We start from the raw sequence: 22358 nt of genomic DNA, 5'->3' as shown, positions 1-22358 counted from the left end.
ATTCTGTGTCTCCCTCTCTCTCTGCCCCTCCCCCACTTGCACTGTCTCTCTCTCTCTCTCTCTTCAAAATAAAACACTAAAAAAAGAAAAAAAAAAACCCTGCATGTTAAGACAAAATGATTGCTTAACAGTGGCTGTCCCTGAGGTGTGAGGTGCTAAGAGGAGACTTTCATTTTTATAGTTTTGGCATTTTCACAGTGTAAGTAGTACAAGGGTCTGCCTTGCGAAATGACATAGTGCAGACATCCAGAGAGAGAATTCAAGTAAGAAACCAAAGACCAAAAATCCTGGCGAATGCTCTGCACATGTCAGTACCGGCAGCCTCTGTGAGATGGGTGGTGAGAAGCAGCCACGGCCCCGCCCTGGACCTGGGCAGGCGGGCCCTCTTCTCTGGGGAACAGCCCGTGATAGCAGAATGTGTGGCACCCTTGGATGTAGCAGTCAAGAAAACAAGCCGGTTTTAAAGTGCGAAGACTTTTGTAATGAAAGTGAGGCCGGAGGTTCATTCTGATGTCCGGTAGTTGGGGAAGGGTTCGGCACAGTGGCGATCATTTTCCTGGCAATGCTGGGCTGTTAGAGTCGAGGAGTAGGGGAGGCCAGAGCCTGGAGGAGTAGAGAGGACTGCTGCCCGGTAGAAGCAGCAGGAAACGAGGTGGTGCAGGGCTTCATGTAGCCTAGGCCATGATGTCGGAGAATGGGAGGAAATTTCAGTAACGTAAAGGTTTGGTATTTGAGGGTGGACCGGCTTTTTCCCTCCTTTTTAGTAGTCTTATAAAAATGTGTACTTTTGTTTTTTACTCTGAAAAGTTTTAAACAAATCCCAGATCAGTGACAGTAGTTTGATAACCCTCTTACACCCGTCTCTGCTGTCCCACAGCCGTCCCACGGCCACCCTGGCTTCTCTACCCCACCTGTTCCTCATGTGTTTCAAGTCCTAGACTTCATGTCTGTTCACTTCTATGTACTTCGGACAACATCTCTGTAAAGTACGGACATTTATTTTATAACATGATACCCTCTCACTCCTGACAAAATTGGCCATCGTTTGTTGTCACCTGGTGCCTAGTCTATCGAAACTTTCTTCAGTTGCCATATTTTTCCAGTTGGCCTGGACCAGGATGAGAACCTGTAGGTCTCTGCCAGCCTAGGACTCTCCTCTCACATTGTCCCACTGAATGTTCCGTGTTGGGATTCATCTCATCCTGCTTCCTCTTCATTTCATGTATTGCTTGCAAATTGGACATTTGCTCCGAAGGCCTCATTACATTTGGGTACATGTTTTGGGGAGCAAGAAAGTCTCACAGGCGATACCCTAAATTTCCTGCTGTTTCACATCACCTGTGGGGCATATGTGGCATTTCTCAGAGCTCCCACTCAAGACCGGGCAATTCCGAGGTGCTAGCTTTCCCATTGTGGCCACATAGCCTTGGGCTGTGCAGGTACCTGGAGTGGTACCCGGCCTGTGAAGCCAAACAGGACCCCCCAGCACACGCTGTCAGTGTAGGTCATCCGGCCTCGCCTGGGTGAACACACCCCCTTGCACGCCTGGGAATATGGCACAGGTGGGCTTGGACATCTGACTTAAAACACGGTCCTGTCCCAGCCAGTGGGATCTTGCGCGTAGGGTCAGGCTCTCAGGTGTGAGTTGATTACCATTCAAGGGAACAGCCGTGTGCGCAGGATCATTCCCCTTCTTCTCTTGTGCCGCTAAGAGTATTTTGACATGGATTTTTCTAAAAGTGTATGTTGTTTTAAAGCATGTGTACATACTTTATAACGCAGGCCCTCCAGTTCCACAATCTTGTGGAGGAACATTGTTGAGGGGCTGTCCTTGACACAAAGGGGCAGGGCTCCTGCCCAGCATTGAAAGCAGTGTCCAGTCCTCTCTCCAGCACAGGTGTGCTGCCAGGTGTGAGTTCTCTTTGCGAGCATGAAATCTGCCAGGAGTTTTGAAAATCTCTCCAAGTCCAGGTGAGGAGTCTGGGCTGGGTTTTGGTCCAGAAGGCAGGCTGTGAACACCCTGAGGGCAGGGCCCTGCCTGCCAGATAAACAGGAGGGGAGGCAGTTCCAGAGGTTTTAATCAGCAGTACCACGCGTCCCCTTCTCCCACCTCCACCCCTAAGATGACTCAGCCGCCCTCTCGGCCTCCTGAAACACTGAGTCATGGTTGGCCAGTTATCTGCTCTGTGGAGCATCTTCAGAGACCCTACAGCTGCCTGCTCCACCCCTGGCCCGGGTGGGTGTGCCTGCCTGGCCTGGCTGCGGTGTCTGATAGGTTCCAGAGTTAGCACAGGGGTGCCAGGGGAGCTTGTGGGGAATGGGTGGCCTGGATCCTGCCGACGACTTCTGTGAGCCATGCTTATTTCTGCTGGAAAGAGCCTCTTTTCCTGCAGACAGCGTGTTTAGTGAACGGTCGGTGTAGTGCTTCTGTTTAGTACACCCCCTGTCACCTGTGTGATCATGTAGCCTGGTCCTGTCCACCAACAGTCAGCAGCACACTGGTGACCACACGCTGCCAGGGCTTGTGCTCTGGGTAGGCTCTATCAGACTAACTGGAGAGGGAGGTACCGCTGTCGGGCATTGTCTCAGGTCTCACCCGAGAGACTCCCACTCGAGAGAATCCCGCAGCAGGTGGGTAGTGGACCTGTGCCTTCCGCTGCCCCAGTGGGCTACCTCTGTCCGGCCTGGAGTGGATGCCTGATCCGTACCGTGCCATCCTGGATGGCCCTGGTGTGGGGCCCTGTAGCACGGGAGCCTTTCTCTGCTTATAGGAAATGCCTGCGTTCCCCCGCCCCACCAGCCGGGGGACCCCACGGAACCGTCTCTGCGTTACCATCCGGGCATCGATTCCCAGGATAGGGTGCTCAGAGCACTGGTGTTTCTGGGGACAGACCCTAGAGGGGACACGGGAAACCGGGGACAGCAGTGAACCTGGACAGAGTTCTTAATGGTTTGAGTCGGCTGTGCACGTGTGCTACGAGTATGCGTGCTACGTTTGAGTCACGTGTGCCCTCTCTTGCAGGCCAACGCGGACCCATCAGTGATAAACTGCCTGCACAACCTTTCCCGACGCATCGCCACCGTGCTGCAGCACGAGGAGCGCCGCTGCCAGTATCTCACAAGAGAGGCCAAGCTGATCCTGGCGCTGCAGGATGAGGTGTCCGCGGTAGCTGATGGTGAGTGTGACAAGAGTCTCTCCCCCACACAACAGAGCAGGCAGCCTTCTGAGGCAGGGACCCTGATCTGGGTTGGCGGATGTGGAAACCGAGGCACCAGGAGGTTATGTGACCTTCACGTGATCTTCCTGGGGTGCACAGGAGGGTGCCCCCAGGATCACAGTTGGAAAGCAGCTCTCCTGACCTGATGCACTTAAATGGATTTGCCAGCCTCCACTGCCTCCCTCCCTTGCCCCAGCTGCTGCAGGATGGCTCTTCGTGCAGACTGGGCCTTGCCCACCCAGCCCTGCTCTCGCTGGCCATGTTCGCCTGTGGTGGGAGGACACGCAGAGGGGCCAGCGGGACCATCGAGCTGGCAAAGAGGGTGGTTTCCAGTTCTTTGCTTTCAGCTAAATTGATGAAGGACCTGATTGAGTTATCAGCTGACCAATTAAAAATAATAATTGCCAGGGGCTTCTGGCTGGCTCAGTTGGTAGAGCACGTGAATCTTGATCTCGGGGTTGTGACTTTGAGCCCCACATTGGGGTTCAAAAGAAAAATCTTCAAAAAATTTGAAAAAAAATTTTTTTTGCCAGTAGATCTTTTTGTGGATCTTGGTGTTTTGTAAATACCTCAAAGCACAGAGAAAGGCCTGCCTGTTCCTCATGCCACGTCCATCTCAGGTCAGCGCCTGTATAAAGAGAGAAAGTAGCAATAGATTTGAAGGGGAACCCAGTCTAATTTTAGCAATAAGTAAAAGTAACGATCACCATACGTGAAGTGTCCAACTCACGTGCATTTTCAGTGAAAATTTGCTTTTTTTATTTGATAGCTATCAAAATGTATAATTATGTTTTGGCAGTTACGTGTTAATAACAATCCAGAAGGGTTTTTTTTTTAGTTTACTTATTTATTTTGAGAGAGAGAGAGAGAGAGAGAGAGAGCGAGCGAGCAAGCATGAGTGGGGAAGGGGCAAGAGAGGAGGAGAGAGAATCCCAAGCAGGCTCTGCACTAACAGTGTGGAGCTCACCTCAGGGCTCAGACTCTCAAGCCATGAGATCATGAGGTGATCCAAAATCAGCAGTTGGATGCTTAACTGACTGGGCCTCCCACACGCTCCTAGAAGTTCTGTTTTTAAAAGAACATTCTCTTTAGGGTCTGTGACTTTTTCACAGGAAATTTTAACGTTTATTCATTTTTGAGAGACAAAGCATGAGTGGGGAGGGGCAGAGAGAGAGGGAGACACAGAATCCGAAGCAGCCTCCAGGCTCTGTCAGCACAGAGCCCAACGCGGGGCTCGAACTCACAAACTGTGAGATCGTGACCTGAGCCAAAGTCGGACACTTAACCAATTCAGCCACCTAGACGTCCCTATCACAGGAAATTTTGTAAAAATTCGATTTAACTACATATTTTTAAGGCATTTATGAGAAAGGATTAATGAAAGACTTTTGATCATAAAAATAAATTGCATCAGGGGTGCGTGGGTTGCTCAGTTGGTTAAATGTCTGACTCTTGATTTCAGCTCAGGTCATGGTCTCACGATTTGTGAGATCGAGCCCCATGTCGGGCTCTGCACGGAGCCTGAAACCAAGTTGGGATTCTCTCTCTCCTTCTCTGGCCCCTCCAAAATAAGTAAACTTTAAAAAATTGCATTAGTGTGAGTGAGTAGGATGAGGTGTGGCAGCACCCACTCACCAAGTGGAAGGTGGCTCTGGTGGTCTCGGGGGACGCTTTGGGGGCTGCCAGTGACCTGGACTGCTCCAGTGCTGCAGGCTCAGGGGGCACCAGTGGTGACGTTTAAACACAAAAGTTCCATATAAAGACTGCAAACAAAGCAGCCTGAGTCTCATCTTCATTCAACTGGATGCACAGATTTTATAAAAAGCAGTAGGGAATGGTGTGATATTTGGTTTAAATTGACTTACAATTTATTTTCAGTTAAATTTGTTTTTAAAGGTATTTTCCATTCCAACCTTGGCAAGTTTTCTTGCTTTGGAGTCTCTAAATTCTCTGTGTTACGATTTTTGCAGCAAATGATGGTCCTCAGTCCCCGTTCCATCACATTCTGCCCAAGTGCAAGCTGGCCAGGGACCTTAAGGAAGCTTATGACAGGTAAGACAGGTGGGTGGCATGCTTGGTGCATCTCCCTGTGGACCTTGTTGCTTGAGCCGTTGTCCTGTGGTGCCACTGAGATGGGGGTGAGAGAGCCCTTCTGCTGGGACAGTCCCTCCCAGAACTGAACCTGAAGTCACATGGGAGAGCCTGAAAGTGTTTTGCATCATTAGATGCAGGGTCAGCATGACACAGTGCCAAGTTCTGGGTCTGTCCTCTAAGACGGTGGCAGTGTCACCTCCTCACCCACGAGGAAACTGAAGGTCAGAGGGTGCTCCTCCTGGCTCTGAGGGACTTGGGGCTTGGGGCCTGAGTGTAGGAGAGCAGCAGACATTTGCAGACACAGCAGAAGTTAACAGTTCCAATTATATTGGTGTTCCCAGCACTCTCTTTGTGGACAAGCAAAGAATCTCTTTTTAACGAGGGTCCACCACTCCTTGACCCTGGGTCTGCCATGCAGGTGGGAGGTGGAGAGTGGGGGTTGGGCGGGTGTCCAAGTGACAGTTCCCCTGAAAGCTTTGCCTTCCCCCTCTACTCCAGGACTGTTGGTTCACGAGGAGCCATCACTCACACCCGAGGGGACCGCTTAGTGCCAGGCATGCTGCTGCACAGACGGCATGGAGCTGCAGGCTTCTCTGGGCCGTGTCCTTGCATGCAGCCCAGTGCCCTCTCCTGGCCTTCTTGGGGCTTCGTTCCATCCTGGTAGGCTCCATGCCACCCACTGGAGGTGTGCTGGATCTAAGAGTGTGGCCAGCGATACCACATGTTATTGGAGCGCAGAAAAGGTGGCTTGTCCAGCATCCTCTCTTTTTTTTTTTGATGTTAATAATTTTCCCGATCTTACCAATAATACGTGTTCATTGTAGATACTTAGGAAATATAGAAAAGTAAAGAGAAAACAAAGCCCGTCTGTAGTCCCATACCCAATGATACTTGTTATGAGCATTTTGGAAATTTTCATTCTTTTTGCCGTTTTAACTAAAGCTTTTGAAGGGCCACCTATCCATCAAGTTTGAAAATCAGAGTGTTGAGTTTCTTTCCTGCTGTACCACCACCAGTTCCCATTCTGGTGGCAGGATGCACGTAAGCAGACAGCCGTGTGTCCTGTGCCGTCCCTCACAGGTGGGCCTGAGGCACACACAGGTGGGCACAGACTGCCTTTCTCCTTTTACGCTGTACGTGCGGCCTGCCTTTTGCCTTCGTAGTTGAACCACGTAGCTTAGACTCTCTCTGTATTGGCAAATGAGGACTTTTTCATTTTTCTTTTTTTTAATTTAATTTTTTTATTTTAGACAGGGAGAGAGCTAGCGCAAGCGAGCACACGCATGAGTCGGGGAGGGACGGAGGGAGAGGGAGAGAGAATCCCAAGCAGGCTCCATGTTCAGCGTGGAGCCCGGTGTGGGGCTCGATCCCACGACTCTGGGATCATGACCTGAGCTGAAATCGATAGTCAGATGCTCTGCCGACTGACTGAGGCACTCAGGGACTCTTTTTTTTTTTTTTTTTTTTTTCCTGCATAGCCAGCCAGCCCTTCCCTTGGGCATTTAGTTGGTACCAGCCTCTGGTGCTATGAGACCTGCTGGTCGGCTCCGTGCACATGTCACTGTGTACGTGTGCCTATGTATCTACGAGGTAAATTCCCGAGAGTGGAATGGCCGGGCTGAAGAGGTAAAATGCACTTGTAATTTTGGTGTATTTCCCCGTTGGGGCTTGTGCCTCAGGCTGTACCCTCCCCCCACTAGCAACACAGGAGATACCTCTTCTCTGGCTTTGCTGGCACAGAGTCTTGGTGAACTTTTGGACCGTACCGGTGTAGTGGGTGGAGAATGGTGTCCTGGCACAGCCGTCTGCATCTTCACAAGTTCACACATCTCCCTTTTCTCTCTGAGCTCTGCCCAGATCCCAGCTCATCTCTCTCTTGGGAGGAAGGGTGCCCTCATAAAGGAGGCAGAGCTGTCCTCTGTGACACAGTCAGTTCCTTTGTCCTGATTTTGCTGACCGCTGGGTGTGGGCCTCTGGGCGTTAGGAACTGGGCTCTCTAGTGTCGTAGCCGCCGCGTCCCTTTCTCTCATGACACCGCTCGTGATCACGTGGAAGCTGTCTCTGCAGTAGGAGTGCTGCTCTCTGGCCTTGGGTTGGCTGGTGCCAGAAACCCCTTCTGTGAGAAGTGTTGCCTGCTTCTGAGTGGGACTCTGTACACCTCAGCTAGGGTTAGACCACAAGCAAAATTCAGCCTAACCTGGAGATAAAGTAAACGTCAAACCAGAACCACAGTTGCTATGTCTAAAGAAAGAACGGACTGCAATTTCTGATGTTTAAACCGCAAGTTGGAGGGAATGAAGTCCTGGGTAGTTGGCCCGCCTGTAGCAACTCAGAGCTTGAGGTGGCACAGCGCCCCCTGGTGGACATTACTTTAAAGGAGAAGGACCCTTTAAAGGTCCTTCTGGGCCGGATTCCCTTTAAAGGAATCTGTTCTGGGGAAGAAAAGGCTCCCAGGGTCCCACTGTTGAGCAGTTGCCCTCCTTCCTCTAGCCCAGGCACCCTGGTGTGTTAGTGTTCAGGATCTTGTTTTCTCAGGGTGAACCCCCATGTACCCTTTCTGTTCTCAGACCCCACCCTGCTCAGGTTGTGGGTCCTGGGGCCCACCTCAGGTAAGCTGGCAGCAGTGCCTGTCTGGAGGGAGTCCCAGGGACAGTGGTGCACTCCCCCTGCACCCTGTCCCAGCCTGGCAAGAGCAGTGGCTCTGTGACTACCCAGGAGCCCGCCTGGCCTGCGGCCTTCCCTTTGCCTTGAGGTATGGCCTGGCCTGTTGCTGTAGGGTAGGCTTACTTTGGAGCTAAGAAGGGAGACTTGAGTTTACATGACTGATCTGGTAGAACAGATCACAGAGCCACCTTCTCCTATTGTCAACTTCCCAACAGGTTTCCAGAAAACCCCAGGGAGGGTTTTCTCCAAGCAGAAGTGAGAGGCCGGAAGATGTGAGATGTGGAGGCTAGAGGTTGGGGTGAAACTTCTCAAAGGAGTGGTTCTGGATTTGCTGTTTTAATTAAAATCCAGGGTTGTGGTGTGGCCGACTAGCCTGGTGGCCTTGTGCCCTGGGACCCAAGTGTCCATGAGTATAGGCTGGCAGCATGAATCCCTCAGGAGCCTACCCTGACTGTTCTAGCACCTGTGTCTCTCCATGGAGCTTGGTGATCTCAGTGACAGTGTCCCACTCTTTTGTGTGACTGTTAGGTGGTGTGTCCCATGACATGAGGTCAGGGATACCCCTTCACTTTCTGTAACATAGACCTTGTGGTTGGCACGTGGGGAAGCACGGCTTGTCCACTGGTGGTCAAAGGAATGAACAAACAGGAGTCGTGTGATTGTGGATTCCGTGCTTTGATGAAGTGTTTGTTGCACCGTTTTCAGAGTTAATGGGGCCTGTGGTGGGGCCAAGAGTCCTCAGAGCTTGGAGGAGCTGTCCGGGCCCTGGCCAGGCAGGTGGCACTGGGGACTCTGCGTTTGTTCCTTGCTGCCTCCCACTGCTGCCCCTCCAGAGCAGAGATTGGTCCCCAAACACCTCTGCTAATGTCCCGGGAGTTTTACTCCCTTTGCCCGTAAAAAGCACATACGTAGAAACTTCTGTTTGAAGGGTCACGGCGGGCCACTTGGTGCCTGCTTGCACCTCTTGGATTGCGAGCAGCATCCGCTCCATGGAGTAGGAAGCCTGGCCGTGTCTGGGACCAGAGTGGCCAGCAGGTGCTGGGCTGGCAGGGTGAAGGTTGCCTGCGAGGCCAAACAAGGGCGTTTTGGCTGAAGTTCGTCCTCGGGCAGTGAGGTGTGAGGCTAATGGAGGAAGCTTGTACACAGTACATTTCCACCTGGGATAGGAAAGATAAGAGCGTGCCTTAAAGGATATGCACAGTCATCGCTTTAGGACTCGGGGCTCTGGTAAGAGCATCTATCTCGCGTGGCAGATGGGGCTAGGCAACCCTATCTGGCCCAGAGCTGTGGGACGGGCTGGATATGGATAAGCCTTGCTTGCGGGGGGGGGGGGGGGGGGGGGGGGTGCTTTTTGCGCGGTGTTTCCGGACCAAACGTGACTGCCCTGGAAACAGAAGTACAAGCATAGCAGGAACCCAGACCCCTGCTCTGCTAAACACTTGTCTTGAAATTGTACTTTATACAGCATAGGAAATATACTCGTTAATAATGGAATCATGTTATTTGGTGACAGACGGTGGTGACTGCTCTTGTGCTGGTGAACACTGAGTGATAAAGAGAACCGTCAAACACCTGAACCTGATACAGCAATGTGTGTCAACTCTATTTCAAAGTCAAGAAATAAATAAATGAACTGTAGCCTCAGAGATTTTCAGAGGGTGGGCTCCCTCTACCCTGGAGGCTTTAGGAAAAAAACAAAGGGTACTTTGAAAACCGAGCCCGACCTTCTCTTCCCTCCTCTTGGCAGACTTCAGTGCCGCTCCTGGCTCTTGTCTTGCTGCAGGGGCACTTGCGGGGCTTCCCTGGGGGCTCCGGGTGGGTGGGTGTGCTCCTCCTCCCGACTCGTTCCAGGGATTCTTCACACTGCGTCCCAGTGCGAAGTACTCCATGGATGGAAGTTGCCAGTGGGTGAACAGATGCCTGGAAAAGTGGAGTAAAATCCACATGAAAACCAGGGAACCAACACGGGAGCGTCTCTCCCACCCGGAGAAGAGGACCCCACGCCAGTGTGTGCATGTACATGGCCTTGCCAAGCTCCTGGGGGAGCAAAAACAGCTGCCTTTGAAATGGTAGGAATCTCAGTGTTGAATTCTGATTCTGTGGTGTTCCAACTGCTACTTTGAGCCACATCCTAAAGAGGACAGCTCAGAAATAAAAAGACTCTATTTTCAGTCCACCAGCCTTTTTGTCCAGGTACATAGTGAAACGGAGGAGGGGTCTGCACACGTAGCTTTGTCAGTTCATTCTCCCTGCAAGCCCTGCTTTTCCTCACTCTTCTCTTCCCTTTTGTTCACGGATGCTGAGACTCTCATCCACTGGAGCGCTCTCTCATCATGTGAACTTGGATTCTGTAAGAGGCTGTTTTTCAGAGGTTGATGGGAGCTGTCCACCTGCAAAGACCCTTGCCCAAAACTTGGTGAGGCTCTGGGAGTCTCCATCTGCTCATATTTACTTATTAGCACTCCGTTCTCGAAGAACCCAAGAGTAGTATCCTCCTCTGGGAACTTGGGGAAGGACCCTGGGTCTCTTCCCTAGATCCTGACACTCACAGGGTTCACCCTGAGGGAGTGTGGCATCAGCAGTGACCCAACCTTCACCTTCCACACTCAGCCACAGCCTGTGGCCCCCACCCCTGCTGCCAGGGCTGCTCTGACCTTCCCTCCGGGGACCACTCGATGGCGCAGGTGTCCTGGGAGTGTGGCGTGGGTCTTCCTGACATCTCCAGGCAGGGCAAGCAGAGGGTGTTCTGGATCTCTGGGGTGGTTGGCAGTGAGCAGACAGTGGTGTTGGCAGGAATCCTAGGGGTTGTGGAGGTCACAGATGTGCTCTGCATTCTTCACACTTTTTTCTCACTGCACATTCCCTGTTTGAGAAACCTGATGGCCACGATGCTCCTGGCTCTTTGGGTGGACCCACGGGGAAGCTCGTGGTAGTTGGTCTGCTGCTTGAGTTTTGGGGAAGAGATGGTAAGAACAGCCTGTGGGTGCGGGCAGTGAGGGCCATAGTGCCTCCTGCCGGCACTGTGCGTTTGTGTGCCCCCGAGGGAGGTGTAAGACCAGGCAGGGCTCCCCCTGAGCCACGGCCTCCCCACACTGGGCCAGATGTGGGCATCTTGGCCTCTCCGGCCAGTTGGGAATGGCAGAGTAGGGTTGGAATGTGATGGGAAGAGCTGGGTCAGAACAGTACGGGCCTTGGCAGTGGGCACATATCCCCTCTCTTGTCCACCTGCCAGGGGCGTGGTGAGCACCAGCCATGGGGGCTTTGCCCAAGCAGCCACTTTCTCTCTGTGTCAGACACCGAGTGCTGTTGGCACTTAGCCCCGGGGCTGTGCACTGGGCTGTGGGCGCCTTCCGCCTGGCTTCTCGCTGGAGAGTTTCAGAAACCCCTGCTGAAAACAAGTCTTCTGTGTGTGGTTCTCTGGTGCAGGGCGTATGGGGCCATGTGCCTGCCGTGGGGCCCCCATGAGCGTGTTCTCCCGGCAGGGGCTCACTGAGAGATAGTCCACCCAGAGTCAGTAGCATGTTCCTTGGGCCCCTTTTCTTCCTCCATTCACGAAATGGTTCTCAGTGCCCCCCAAGTACCCCACACTTTGCCAGCCGTGTGAGGAGCAGTTAGTGCAACACAGGAGCACACCTGGTGACTGAATTCTGGTCGGGGAAACTGCATCCTGTGGTCAGGTGCTCAAGACACACGAATCTGGGGCTAGGGCCGGTTCAGAGCTCACCTCCCAGAGAAGGTAGTGCTTGAGTTGAAACCTGAGACAGGGAAGGAGCCGGGTCACCTGGAGGGAGCGCTTGAGTCAGAGAACAGCGGAGTTGTGGGGACGGTTGCAGGGTTGCAGGGCGGGGGACCAGATGGCCTCGGGTAGGAGAGGGCATCAGAGAAAAGTGAGCAGGTCACGTGGGGCTTCAGGCTGGGACTGCCGAGATGGGATGGGAGCCGTGGGGGTCTGAGTGCTGAGTGCGGAGGGCAGATGGGGGCTGGTGCAGGGAAGGTCTGGACTTTGTACCTCCCTGCAGGTGGGATGGTTGAGGCGGGGATATAAGAGAAAGGAGGGGTCAGGGACAGGGTTGCGGTGTTCAGCCCTGAAAGAACCAGATTGCCGTCACTGATGAGGTGAGGCCGAGGCCAGCTCGGGCCATTGCCGCGGTACACCTGGGCGGTGCTGGCATCCACAGCAAGGTGGGCGCCGTGTGCTCCTCCCGAACAAGACGCTTGGGGGGACTCGGCACCCCCCGCCCTTCCTGTCCTGCCTACCTCTCCTTTTTGGAGACAGGCCCTGCCCTGCCCGGCTGCACATGTGTGGTGGGGCCTTCGGCAGGTGTGCAGGGGGCCTGGCTCTCTCCCCTCTGCACAGGAGGCCTTCACAGAGCGCTGGCACTCTGTTTGGACTGCAGATGCCAGGGCGACCCAGGGATACAGTTCTGGGTTCCTAATGCATTTTCTTCTCTTGAATATGCTGAGATCTGCAAAGATGATTGCTTGCCCCGGAGGGCTTCGCTTGCAGTTTCCTCTGACTGGCAGTGTGCGTGGAGGAAGCACCCTCAGGGGTTTTTGTGTGATCTGTGTGTCTGGTCACAAGTTACCGTGTGGATTCTCAGTAGCACCTGACAGTCGCCGCGCCTGCTCTCTGCAGCCTCTGCACGTCGGGCGTGGTGCGGCTCCACATCAACAGCTGGCTGGAGGTGGGCTTCTGCCTGCCGCATAAGATCCACTACGCTGCTGCGAGCCTCATCCCCCCCGAGGCCATCGAGCGGAGCCTGAAAGCCATCCGGTGAGCACCCGCCCCTGCACGCGCCCCTCGCCCCTCGCCCCTCGCCCCTCGCCCCTCGGGGGCTCTTCTCTTTAGCTTCTGTCTGAGGTTTTACCAATTACTTCTTCCCAAGAACTGTCTTTTCCTCTTCCTGCTACAGAAACTGGCAGGTAAGGCTCTACTGTTGATAGAAGTAAAAACACACATTTTGGGGTCTGGTTTGGTCCAGAAATGACCAACCCCAGGATTCCCCTGGGCCTTCTCGGGCACGGCCTGGGGTCCTGCGCCAAGGGTCTTCACCTCAGGCCTGGGCAGGGCTGTAGGGGTCAGACATCCTGGCGGGAAGCCAGGGTACGGGAGGGATTTTGTCTTTATTTACAGTGTTTGTTCACCGGACCTCCTGCATTTGAATCAGAGCTTGTGGGAACTCAGTTACTTAACTGATTTCCTGCAAGGAAAGAGCTAAGCTCAGTTTTCACACACACATCCCACCAAGTCTCCCGTTTCCCTAGAGACTTTTATAACTAAAAAAAGAAATGTGGGCACATGACAGCGAATTTGGGGGTGAGAGAAACCAAGGCACCCCCTGGCCCGCCCTCCCTCCCTCCCTCCCTCGCCTAGTCCATGCCTTCAAGTCCTCATCCTTCCTCCTGGGTTTCCTTGCTGAGTACGTTTTAATGTGGTTCTGTTCATAGTCTGTGGTGAGGATTTTGTTTTTCCCGCATTTGGGACTCTTTCCTTAGAAAAGAGTCACGCATTTTTTCAGTCAGCAAACATTTGCAGGGCAATCCCAGAGGTGGGGATGGAGTCGGGTCCTTGGGCCTTCTTCAGCTTTGTTCTAATTAGTTTCTTCTGAAGGTGACTGCAATCCTGGTGGCTTCTTAAAGGCCCCTGGGCCTCTCTCATCCTTCTGGCGGCCTCTTCTCCGGGGTTCAGTGTCTGTGTGCTCGAGGTGTGTGCCTGGTCGGGGAGGCCTGTGGCTCGCATGCTCTGGTGACCCGTGACTCTACTCCGCAGCCCCTACCACGCCCTGCTGCTTCTCAGTGATGAGAAGTCCCTGCTGGGCGAGCTCCCGCTCGACTGCTCCCCGGCCCTGGTGCGCGTGATCAAGACCACGTCTGCCGTGAAGAACCTGCAGCAGCTGGCCCAAGATGCAGATCTGGCCTTGCTTCAGGTAACCCCGGGGGGCCTGGGGAGACACCCCAAATAGGGGGGAATGGGGGAGGGAGGGGTGGGCACGTCAAAGCAGGCCGCCCTTGGTTGAAGGTGGGAGGTCAGGGTGTCAGGAAAGCAGGCTGCCTGTGTGCCACGTACCCGGGTCCACTACGTGGCCTGCCGTGATGGGATGGGTAGTCCCTGGGTCGGCTCCAAGTTCTGGAATCCGAGTCAGGCCTGGCTTCGGGGCGGGCTTTGTGAACTGGCTTTGGGACTAACGTTGTACTAACCCCTGTGTCCAAGGATTGTGAGGCATGAGGCCCTCCAGGTGCTGGGTTACTGGGCTCTGAAGGATGGGGTGGCAGGGCTCGGGGCTTGCAGGGGCACGCAGAGTGTCGTCGTGTGAGCAGCCAGTACCACAGCTCCACTTTGCCAATGTGGGAAGTGAGGGCAGGAAGTTGGGTTGAGAGCCTGCCTGTGTGCGGAACCAGGACCTAGCTTCGTGGCCTTGACCTCGACCTTGTATGTGCACCCAGGCCTATGTTCTGTGTGAGGTGCCATCCTCTTGCCAAGCCACGTGCTTGTGGGCTGCAGTTTCTGATGGGGTAGAGGGCCTCTCAGCCCTGGCTGCGATCTGGTTGGAGTCTGGGTGGGGGCCAGGGAGTGAAGAGAAGCATAAAGAGAAGTTGGAGGCCCTAGGACAGGGTGCCTTCCAGGTGACAGCCCCAGGGCGAGAACGGTGGGCACCATGTGGCCACCAGGGGGCAGCAGGACCTGGCTACAGAGCAGCTGCTTTTTCAGATGGGCTGAGGAAGAGGATCCCAGGTGTGACACGAGCCTACCTGGGCCCTCTGGGAGGCACGTCTTTGGCCTCTGGTCCTTGGCAAGGTGCGGGAGCTTGACTCTCAGGCCTCTGTTTCCCAAAGCAGCCGTTTCAGATTCTGCCATCCAGAATAAGTCCTTCCCCATGACCTTCATTTACCTGGCCAGAGAGTTTATCCGATTCTGCCTTTGTGTGTCATATGGGCTCACGGACTAGATGGGACCCAGTGAGGACCACATCCTAGTCACCTTCGTAGCAGCCACAAGACAGAACCTTAAATGTTCTGGCTGTTTTGTACACACTGCAGAGCTTGTGTTCTGATCAATACAGACTGAGCTGTCAAAGCTTTCAAGTTTCTCGGTCTCTTTGGGCAAAGACAAAGCTTTGATGATAACCCCTTCACGCACCCCGCCCCCCACCTTGCCATGGGGAGGTTGTTTTTTCCTTCCATAACCCTCCCCACTGAGCTCACTTCAAATCAGGGTTTCCTGCTGGCGTGGCCAGCCTCCCTGGCCTCTGGGACTGCTGCTGCCTGTGGCAGGTCACGTGGCCCAGTGGAGGCCCCTGGGAGAGCAGGGGAGCCGAGTCTGGCTGAGCCTAGTTGGACCCTTAAGTGTGGATGGCCCCACTAGAGAGAAGATGTCAGCTTACCTCATGTTCCTGAGGCGCCTGGCTGGCTCAGTCAGAAGAGCATGTGAATCTTGATCTTGGGGTCATGAGTTTGAACCCCGTGTTGGGTATAGAGATTACTGAAGAAAAAATAAAATCTTAAATAACTCCTGTTCCATCCCAGGCAAAGTAAATATTTTGGGCCTTGTTTAATTTATTTCTTATTTTTTATTAAAAAAAATTTTTTTTTTAGATTTATTTATTTTTGATAGAGACAGAGCACAAGTTGGGGAGGGGCACAGAGGGAAGGAGACATAGAATCGGAAGCATGCTCCAGGCTCCGAGCTGTCACCTCACAAACCGTGAGATCTTGACCTGAGCCAAAGTCTATCGCTTAACCGACTGAGCCATCCAGGCGCCCCGGGCTTTGTTTTAATCTAATCTGTCTTTATTTAATTTATTTATTTTGAGAGAGGGCGAGCGGGGGAGGGGCAGAGAGAGAGGGAGACAGAGAATCCTGAGCAGGCTCCACTCTTGTCAGCGCAGAGCCAGACGTGGCGTTCGATCTCAGGAACCGTGAGATCATGACCTGAGCTGAAATCGAGTCAGATGGTTAGCTTACTGAGCCCCCCAGGCCCCCTTTGTTTTTATAAATAAGACACAGCGACAGTTTCAGGCGTGCTGTATACGAAGTCAGCAGTTCCGTATCAAGATAAGTGTAGTTTGAATCTCCTTCACTATTTCACCCCACCTACCTCCCCTATTTGGGGCTTTTTTTGTCGTGATAAAGTCGATATGCTCTTTCATATACAAATTGATACGTCTCACAAATTATAGGCACAGAGAGTGCCTGCAATCCTGTATTTCAGAGGTAAACAACAGTAGATTCCTCCAGATTTTCTGTATGTATAAATTAGGACAGTATCTTTGATCACAGTGTCCATTCCTTATGATTGGCTTAGTAATGGCTGCACAGACCTTCGCAACCTAACCCTCAGGTCCTGTGGATGCAACCTCCCGTGGGACTTTGCAGAGGCGATAAAGGATCTTGAGATGGGCGGTGACCCTGGATTGTCCTTGTAAGAAGTGGGCAGGGGATGTGACTCTGGAGGCAGAGACTGGAGGGACGTGGCCACACGCACAGGCCAAGGAAGGCTGCCGCTACAGGAGGCGGAGACTCTGGAGAGAGTCGTCCTGCTGACAGACACCGCAGCCTGGGATCCGAGTTCAGACCTCCGGTCCCCAGAACGGCGCTCGGGCTGCAGGGAGTGGTGGGGGGTGGACGCCACGGGTGAGGGTGATGACAGGTGGAGGAAAGTGGGTGTGTCCTTGCTTTGGAGTGAGCTTCAGTAGGACTTGGGATGAGAGAGAAGAGCGGCAGTGAAGGAACTGAAGTTGCTGCCACGTTGGCACTGGTGGTGCCACTGGAGGTCCTGTTTGCCAAGATGAGGTGGAGGTGGACTCAGCAGTGTCCCTGGCCTTGCATGTGGGTCGGGGTGTCTTGCCCACTTGGGGACACATAGTGATGGCACGGAGGGGCAGCAGGCTCACCTGGGTGATGCAGAATTAGAAATGCCCAGTGCCAGGGCGCCTGGGTGGCTCAGTCGGTTAGGCGTCCGACTTTGGCTCGGGTCACGATCTCACAGTTCGTGAGTTCAAGCCCCCACATTGGGCTCTGTCAGCTCAGAGCCTGGAGCCTGCTTTGGATTCTGTGTCTCCCCTTCTCGCTGCCTCTCCCCTACTGTGTGTGTCTCTCTCTAGGTCTCAAAAATAAATCGACGTTAAAAAAAACTAAAACAAAACAAAACAAACAAAAAAAAAAGAAGTGTCCAGTGCCGTACCCTCAGACCTGGGCTCCCGTCTTGAAGTTGGAAGGAATTTCTGGCATCTTAGTCTGTCTCTGGCCCGTCTTGTCTGAGCGTCCAGGAGAGCCGGGCAGTGGAACGTGGTCCCGGGATACTGGGACACACAGGGATGAGTGCAAGAGGTGTAGGACAGGTTCATTGGACCCACGTCCATTACCATGTGGAAACCCATCCCCATGCTGGGCTCCTGGTGGGAGCAGGGTGCTGGCCTCTGCCAGCTTGTTCAGACAAGGCCCTTGTTCAGCTGAGCTGACCCCATGGTCCTGAACACCTCACATGTCCCCATGCTCGTGGGACTTTTCCTTACTGCTAGCCTGGACAACACCGGGTCCCGTGGGAAGTGACGGTCCCAAACCACACAGTGGCTGGTGATACGGAGGCTTGTGTGCTTGCCGTGCCAAGCCCCTGGGTGGGGGGTTGCCGTCAGCTCCCTCTGCCTACAGGTTTTCCAGCTCGCGGCTCACCTGGTGTACTGGGGCAAGGCCATCATCATCTACCCGCTGTGTGAGAACAACGTCTACATGCTTTCTCCCAACGCCAGCGTGTGTCTGTGAGTACCTCTGGCTGCCAGAGCCCAGGGCCGTGCTCCTGTGCGCAGCCAGGACCTCACTTGGCGTTGGTTACTGGCCTCTGCTCTGTCCAGGTTCTTATTCTGGCCTGGTCCAGGACCACGTGGCCTGCCCTGGGCGTGTGCTCTTCTGGCATTCAAAGCTTCCCCGCAGGGCCTGTGCTCCCCCGTGTCTGCTGGCCGGTGGGGTCTGGCCGGGGTGCCTGGTGGGGGTTGGGAGCCTTGGCCTTGACCTGGGGGCTCAGAGGGGCTGTGGCCTGTGCTCGTTGTTCCTTCTGCCCCTCGGGGGAGAGCGTCTGGGCTCTGTCCTCATTGCACCCGTCCTAGGCCACCAGCTGTGCTGAGCCTTCCTGCTGCCCACCCTGGCCCATGGTGAGGGCACAGATGTCATGAAATGCTGAGCTCACGGGCACGCCCGCCCGCCCCGTCCCCAGGCACTCTCCACTGGCTGAGCAGTTCTCCCGTCAGTTTCCAGCTCACGACCTGCCATCCGTCCTTGCTAAGTTCTCCTTGCCCGTCTCCTTGTCAGAGTTCAGAAACCCCCTGGCCCCCCCAGTGCAGGAGGTAAGTCACAGGAGTCTTGGGGAGCCCGGGAACCACTCCTCTCGTGTCAGTTTCTCATCCCAGAGCCCCCAGTGCTGCACCCTTAGCCTTGGTTTGGGGGAGGAGGGGCACCTGTTGTGCCAAGGTGACCAAAAGCTAGTTCCCCAGCCAGGCCACCTGCAGACACTTGGGCAGTCCCGAGTCCCCCCACCCCCAGTCCAGTGGAGCCCACCCTGGCTATGGTGAGCGGTTCTTGGGGTAGAACAGAGTTAAGAGGCCCGGATGGCAGGAGAGTGGCGACCTTTCCTGGGTCTGGGGGTGTGTGTGTGTAGAATCGGCTTTGTTTTCATTGAACTTGGGCCCTGCCCTCCTGCTCTCTCCCCCTCCACAGTTCAGGTGGCCACAGGGTCTATAGGTCTAAGTTCTGGGCTCACTGGTCCCCAGAATCTCCTCATCCAAGAGGATTTGGAGAGGACAGGCCTGGAACAGGCCCCACTGGGCCTGGGGCAAAGTGAGGGCCACAGGTGGGATTGCTGGGTGTGGCAAGGGCTCATCCAGGGAGGTATGGGGCTTGTGGTCCAGGTGCAGCCTAGACCCATGAACAAGGCTCTGCCTGCCTCCTCTCCGCTGAATGCCTGGAGCTTTGGAATTCTGGGCAGGGACCCAGCACAGGGCCAAGATGGGGCAGGTGTTGGAGATGGGGCTGGGTGTTCTCAAGGCTTTGTCTTCCAAAGTATTTGTTCTAATAAGCGACAGATCTGTTAAACCAGTCCTTAAAAGCAAATTCTTTCCCTTCTCAAGTTGTGAATGACACGGAGATCCAGGTTCTTGAGTTCGTTTAGATGCTGAGTGTGACAGTTCTAAAGGCCGCCTTTCATGGTGCCTTTGGTTTCCGGGAACTGCGCCAGGCCATGCCAGCCGAATAAAAGACACGCTTTGCATCTGTACCCAGCAGAAGCTTCCTAATGGTCTGGATGGTGGGTGGATTTTCCAAGCCATGCCTGGGGGGGCCACCCTGTCCCTTGTCAAGGGCCCAGATGGAGCTGGGTTTGGTCCTGCAGAGTCCCGGGCTGAGGCCTTTTTCTTCTCCTTCTGCTTCTGCTGCTTCTCCTCCTCCCCCTCTTCTTCCTCCCCCTCCCCTCCTCTTCCTCCTTCTCCTGTTGCTTCTTTCTATTGTTGTTTATTTATGTTTTATAGAGAGAGAGAGGGAGACAAAAATGTGAGCAGGGGAGGGGCAGAGAGAGAGGGAAACACAGAATGTGAAGCAGGCTCCAGGCCCCGAGCTGTCAGCATAGAGCCCCATATGGGGCTCGAACTCACAGACCGTGACATCACGACCTGACTCAAAGTTGGATGCTTAACCGCCTGAGCCACCAGGTGCCCCTGAGTCCGCTTTCTTGTCACACCTCCTGTTTCGGGGCCTGGAGTGTGTTCTTGAGGCCTTAAGAAGCCTCTTTGTTTTACTTGTTAATTTTAAGTTTAGTTATATTACAGTCCTTTTCAATTTTATTTGGTTTGACCAGGTCGTAACACGCCCATGGTACATCCCTATTTTCATGCCTGGGCAGCCATCCCCTCCCAGGAGGGGACCCCTGCGGATCTGATCGGGCAGATGTGTGTGTCTGAGAACATGCACCTTCCTGCTCAGGCATGCGCAAGCCATGCCTGCACAGGCCTCCTCACTGCCCCGGTCAGGTGGCAGCCCCCGAGGGAGGGGTGGACTCCACGCCCTAGGACTGCACACCGCATTACAGCTCCCTGTCCTTGGGCAGGCTTCCAGGTTGACCCAAGGAGAGGACTTCCTGCTCTCAGAGCAGCAGCCTTTTTGTGAACGGTGTCCAGGCCACAGTGGGCCCGGCTCTGTGCGGTGGGGGGCTTGGGCGACAGGGCTGAGTGGCCTGCGGGAGACAAGGCAGAGCAAGGGCCTCCATGTAATCAGTCCTGTTCCTCGGCTCTGGGCACGAAAGCCCAGGTGTGTGGTGGGAGCAGTGCAGGTGTAAGCCCAGTGCCCTTGTGGCCCTGCCGCCTTCCCTGGAGCAGGGAGTCGGGCTTGCAGGCCGGCCAGCAGCCAAGAGCTCCCTTTCTGAGATGTGGAGCCTTGTATTCTAGGGTTGGGCCCCTGAAGCTCATGTGGCCCTTACATCTGGGATGACTTGTGGGGACCGTGTCTCAGGTCGTGGCTCCCGGGTCCTCCCCAGAGGGGAGCAGGGCGGTGGTGGGGGACCAGCCTTCCCCCCACCCTGCCTACCACCCTGGGCCTCACACTGTCTCTTGTGCAGACCCAGCTCATTCAGATGGTCGTGTGGATGCTGCAGCACAGGCTCCTTGTCCAGCTGCACACATACGTGTGCCTGATGGCCTCGCCCAGTGAGGATGAGCCCCACCCTCGAGAGGACGATGTCCCCTTCACCACCAGGGTCAGCGGCCGCAGCCTCAGCACACCCAACGCCCTCAGCTTTGGTTCCCCAAGTAGGAGCCCCCTGCCCAGGGCATGTGTCTGGTGGGTGGGGGTAGCCTTTGGGAGGGTGCTTGGGAGTGGCGGCCAGGATCCCGACATAGGCACGGCTGTGAGTGACTGGAGCACCTTCGCATGGCCATACGTGCGCGCGCACACCCACACCTTGTGTGGGCAATTGGGTCCTCGCACGGAGAGCCCCTGCCCCCTGCCGAGCGGCTCTCCCTTGAAGGAGGACAGGAGACCTCTCTCCCTGACCTCCCTGTACTTCTGTGGCTCTGAGGAGAAAGCCGTGCCTCTGGGCTCCTGAGCTCGAGTCAAGAGCAGCCTGGGATCAGAGCAGATTTCACACCATCACTGGAAGGTCACAGTTGAGACTGCTGTGTCCAGGGCCTGTGAAGAGAAAGTGACTGTCACAGCCCCTTCTTTAAAGAGCCATTGTGGCCACAGCATGCCCCAGGTTCCCAGGCTCGGGGCAGGTGAAGGGCTGGAAGGCTCCCTCGACTGAGGCCTGACCTTGGTCTTCAGGTCCAGTCCGAGAACCCTGTCCATGTCGGGTAGGAGGGGCGGGATGGGCAGGCCTGCCTTGTGCTGTGGGGGGGCCCTGACCAGAGGGCGTGGCAGTGGATTCCCGGTGGGCACAGGTGGCGCAACAGGGGCATGTGTGGGGGGTTGGCTGCTTCCTGACCTATGGCCACCCACAGCCAGCAGTGACGACATGACCCTCACGAGCCCCAGCATGGACAACTCCAGTGCAGAGCTTCTCCCCAGTGGGGACTCCCCGCTGAACAAGAGGATGACGGAGAACCTGCTGGCCAGCCTTTCGGAGCACGAGCGGGCGGCCATCCTCAGCGTGCCTGCAGCCCAGAACCCCGAGGACCTCCGCATGTTTGCTAGGTGGGGGCGCGGTGACCAGTGGGGCTGGCTCAGTTCTAGGGTCAGAACAGAAAGTGGATGGAGACTTAACCAACACAATCCCAACTGAAATCCATCGATGACAAATGGCAGTTGCTGGTTGAGGTGGCGTCTCAGGCACTGTGGTGTCCCCACCTGGGGTGCCTCTGACGTTGGGGTCCCTCCAGGACTTCCTGGGTGTCTCTTGTCACCTCTCTGGAAGCAGCAGCACGTTCTCCTCCTCACGGGGGTTGGCAGGGATTTTTCCCACGTGGGAAAGCTCTTGGCCCAGGCAGTGGGGGGAAGGGGTTCCAGGCCTCCCTAGATCATTGGTGACACACTTTGTCAGACCCGGCTTTGACTTGGGATGGGTGGGGGGCTCTGCAGGTGTATGGTTTTCTGGGTGAGGTGAGGAAACCCCCAGTCACGAACCGCATGCCAGGCAGCTCTTTGAAGCAGCCACGTCCAGGCCTCCTACGCCAGCCCTGCCACAGATGGCCCCCTAGAGCACTGATCCTCTTTGGGTCCGTAGCCATATGGGACTTCCCCACCCACGTCAGGATGCCGAGGGCGGGAATGGCCCTCAGGCTCGCGTGGCTCCCGTGGGTCCTCACGGACCCACTTGAGGGGACCTTTCCTGCCTCTGCTGGGGATGGAGGTGTGGGTGGCTGCCTCCCCGAGACCCTGAGATCCCCACCAGCGGCTGTGAGGCCAAAG

The 22358-nt window shown here is 55.0% G+C and overlaps 1 protein-coding gene across 6 annotated transcripts in view; it reads left to right on the top strand.

The window, feature by feature from the left end:
- The window catches only part of NPRL3 (NPR3 like, GATOR1 complex subunit), a 42648-nt gene that overhangs the window by 19308 nt on the left and 982 nt on the right, over positions 1-22358 (top strand). For all 6 annotated transcript variants that reach the window (XR_003415492.2, XM_053213399.1, XM_027043784.2 and 3 more), the window contains 8 exons: positions 3023-3176; positions 5189-5270; positions 12613-12750; positions 13747-13903; positions 17625-17731; positions 18184-18313; positions 20572-20761; positions 21452-21644. Coding sequence is in view for 5 of the 6 variants with exons in the window: in XM_053213399.1 (XP_053069374.1) it covers positions 3023-3176; positions 5189-5270; positions 12613-12750; positions 13747-13903; positions 17625-17731; positions 18184-18313; positions 20572-20761; positions 21452-21644 (1151 nt within the window). In the remaining variant the exon portion in view is untranslated. The remainder of the gene's footprint in view (positions 1-3022; positions 3177-5188; positions 5271-12612; positions 12751-13746; positions 13904-17624; positions 17732-18183; positions 18314-20571; positions 20762-21451; positions 21645-22358) is intronic.

Source organism: Acinonyx jubatus, chromosome E3 (assembly GCF_027475565.1).
Source record: "Acinonyx jubatus isolate Ajub_Pintada_27869175 chromosome E3, VMU_Ajub_asm_v1.0, whole genome shotgun sequence".
Classification (NCBI taxonomy): domain Eukaryota; kingdom Metazoa; phylum Chordata; class Mammalia; order Carnivora; family Felidae; genus Acinonyx; species Acinonyx jubatus.
Note: the sequence above shows the minus strand (reverse complement) of the source record. Positions and strands in the feature narration are given on the sequence as shown.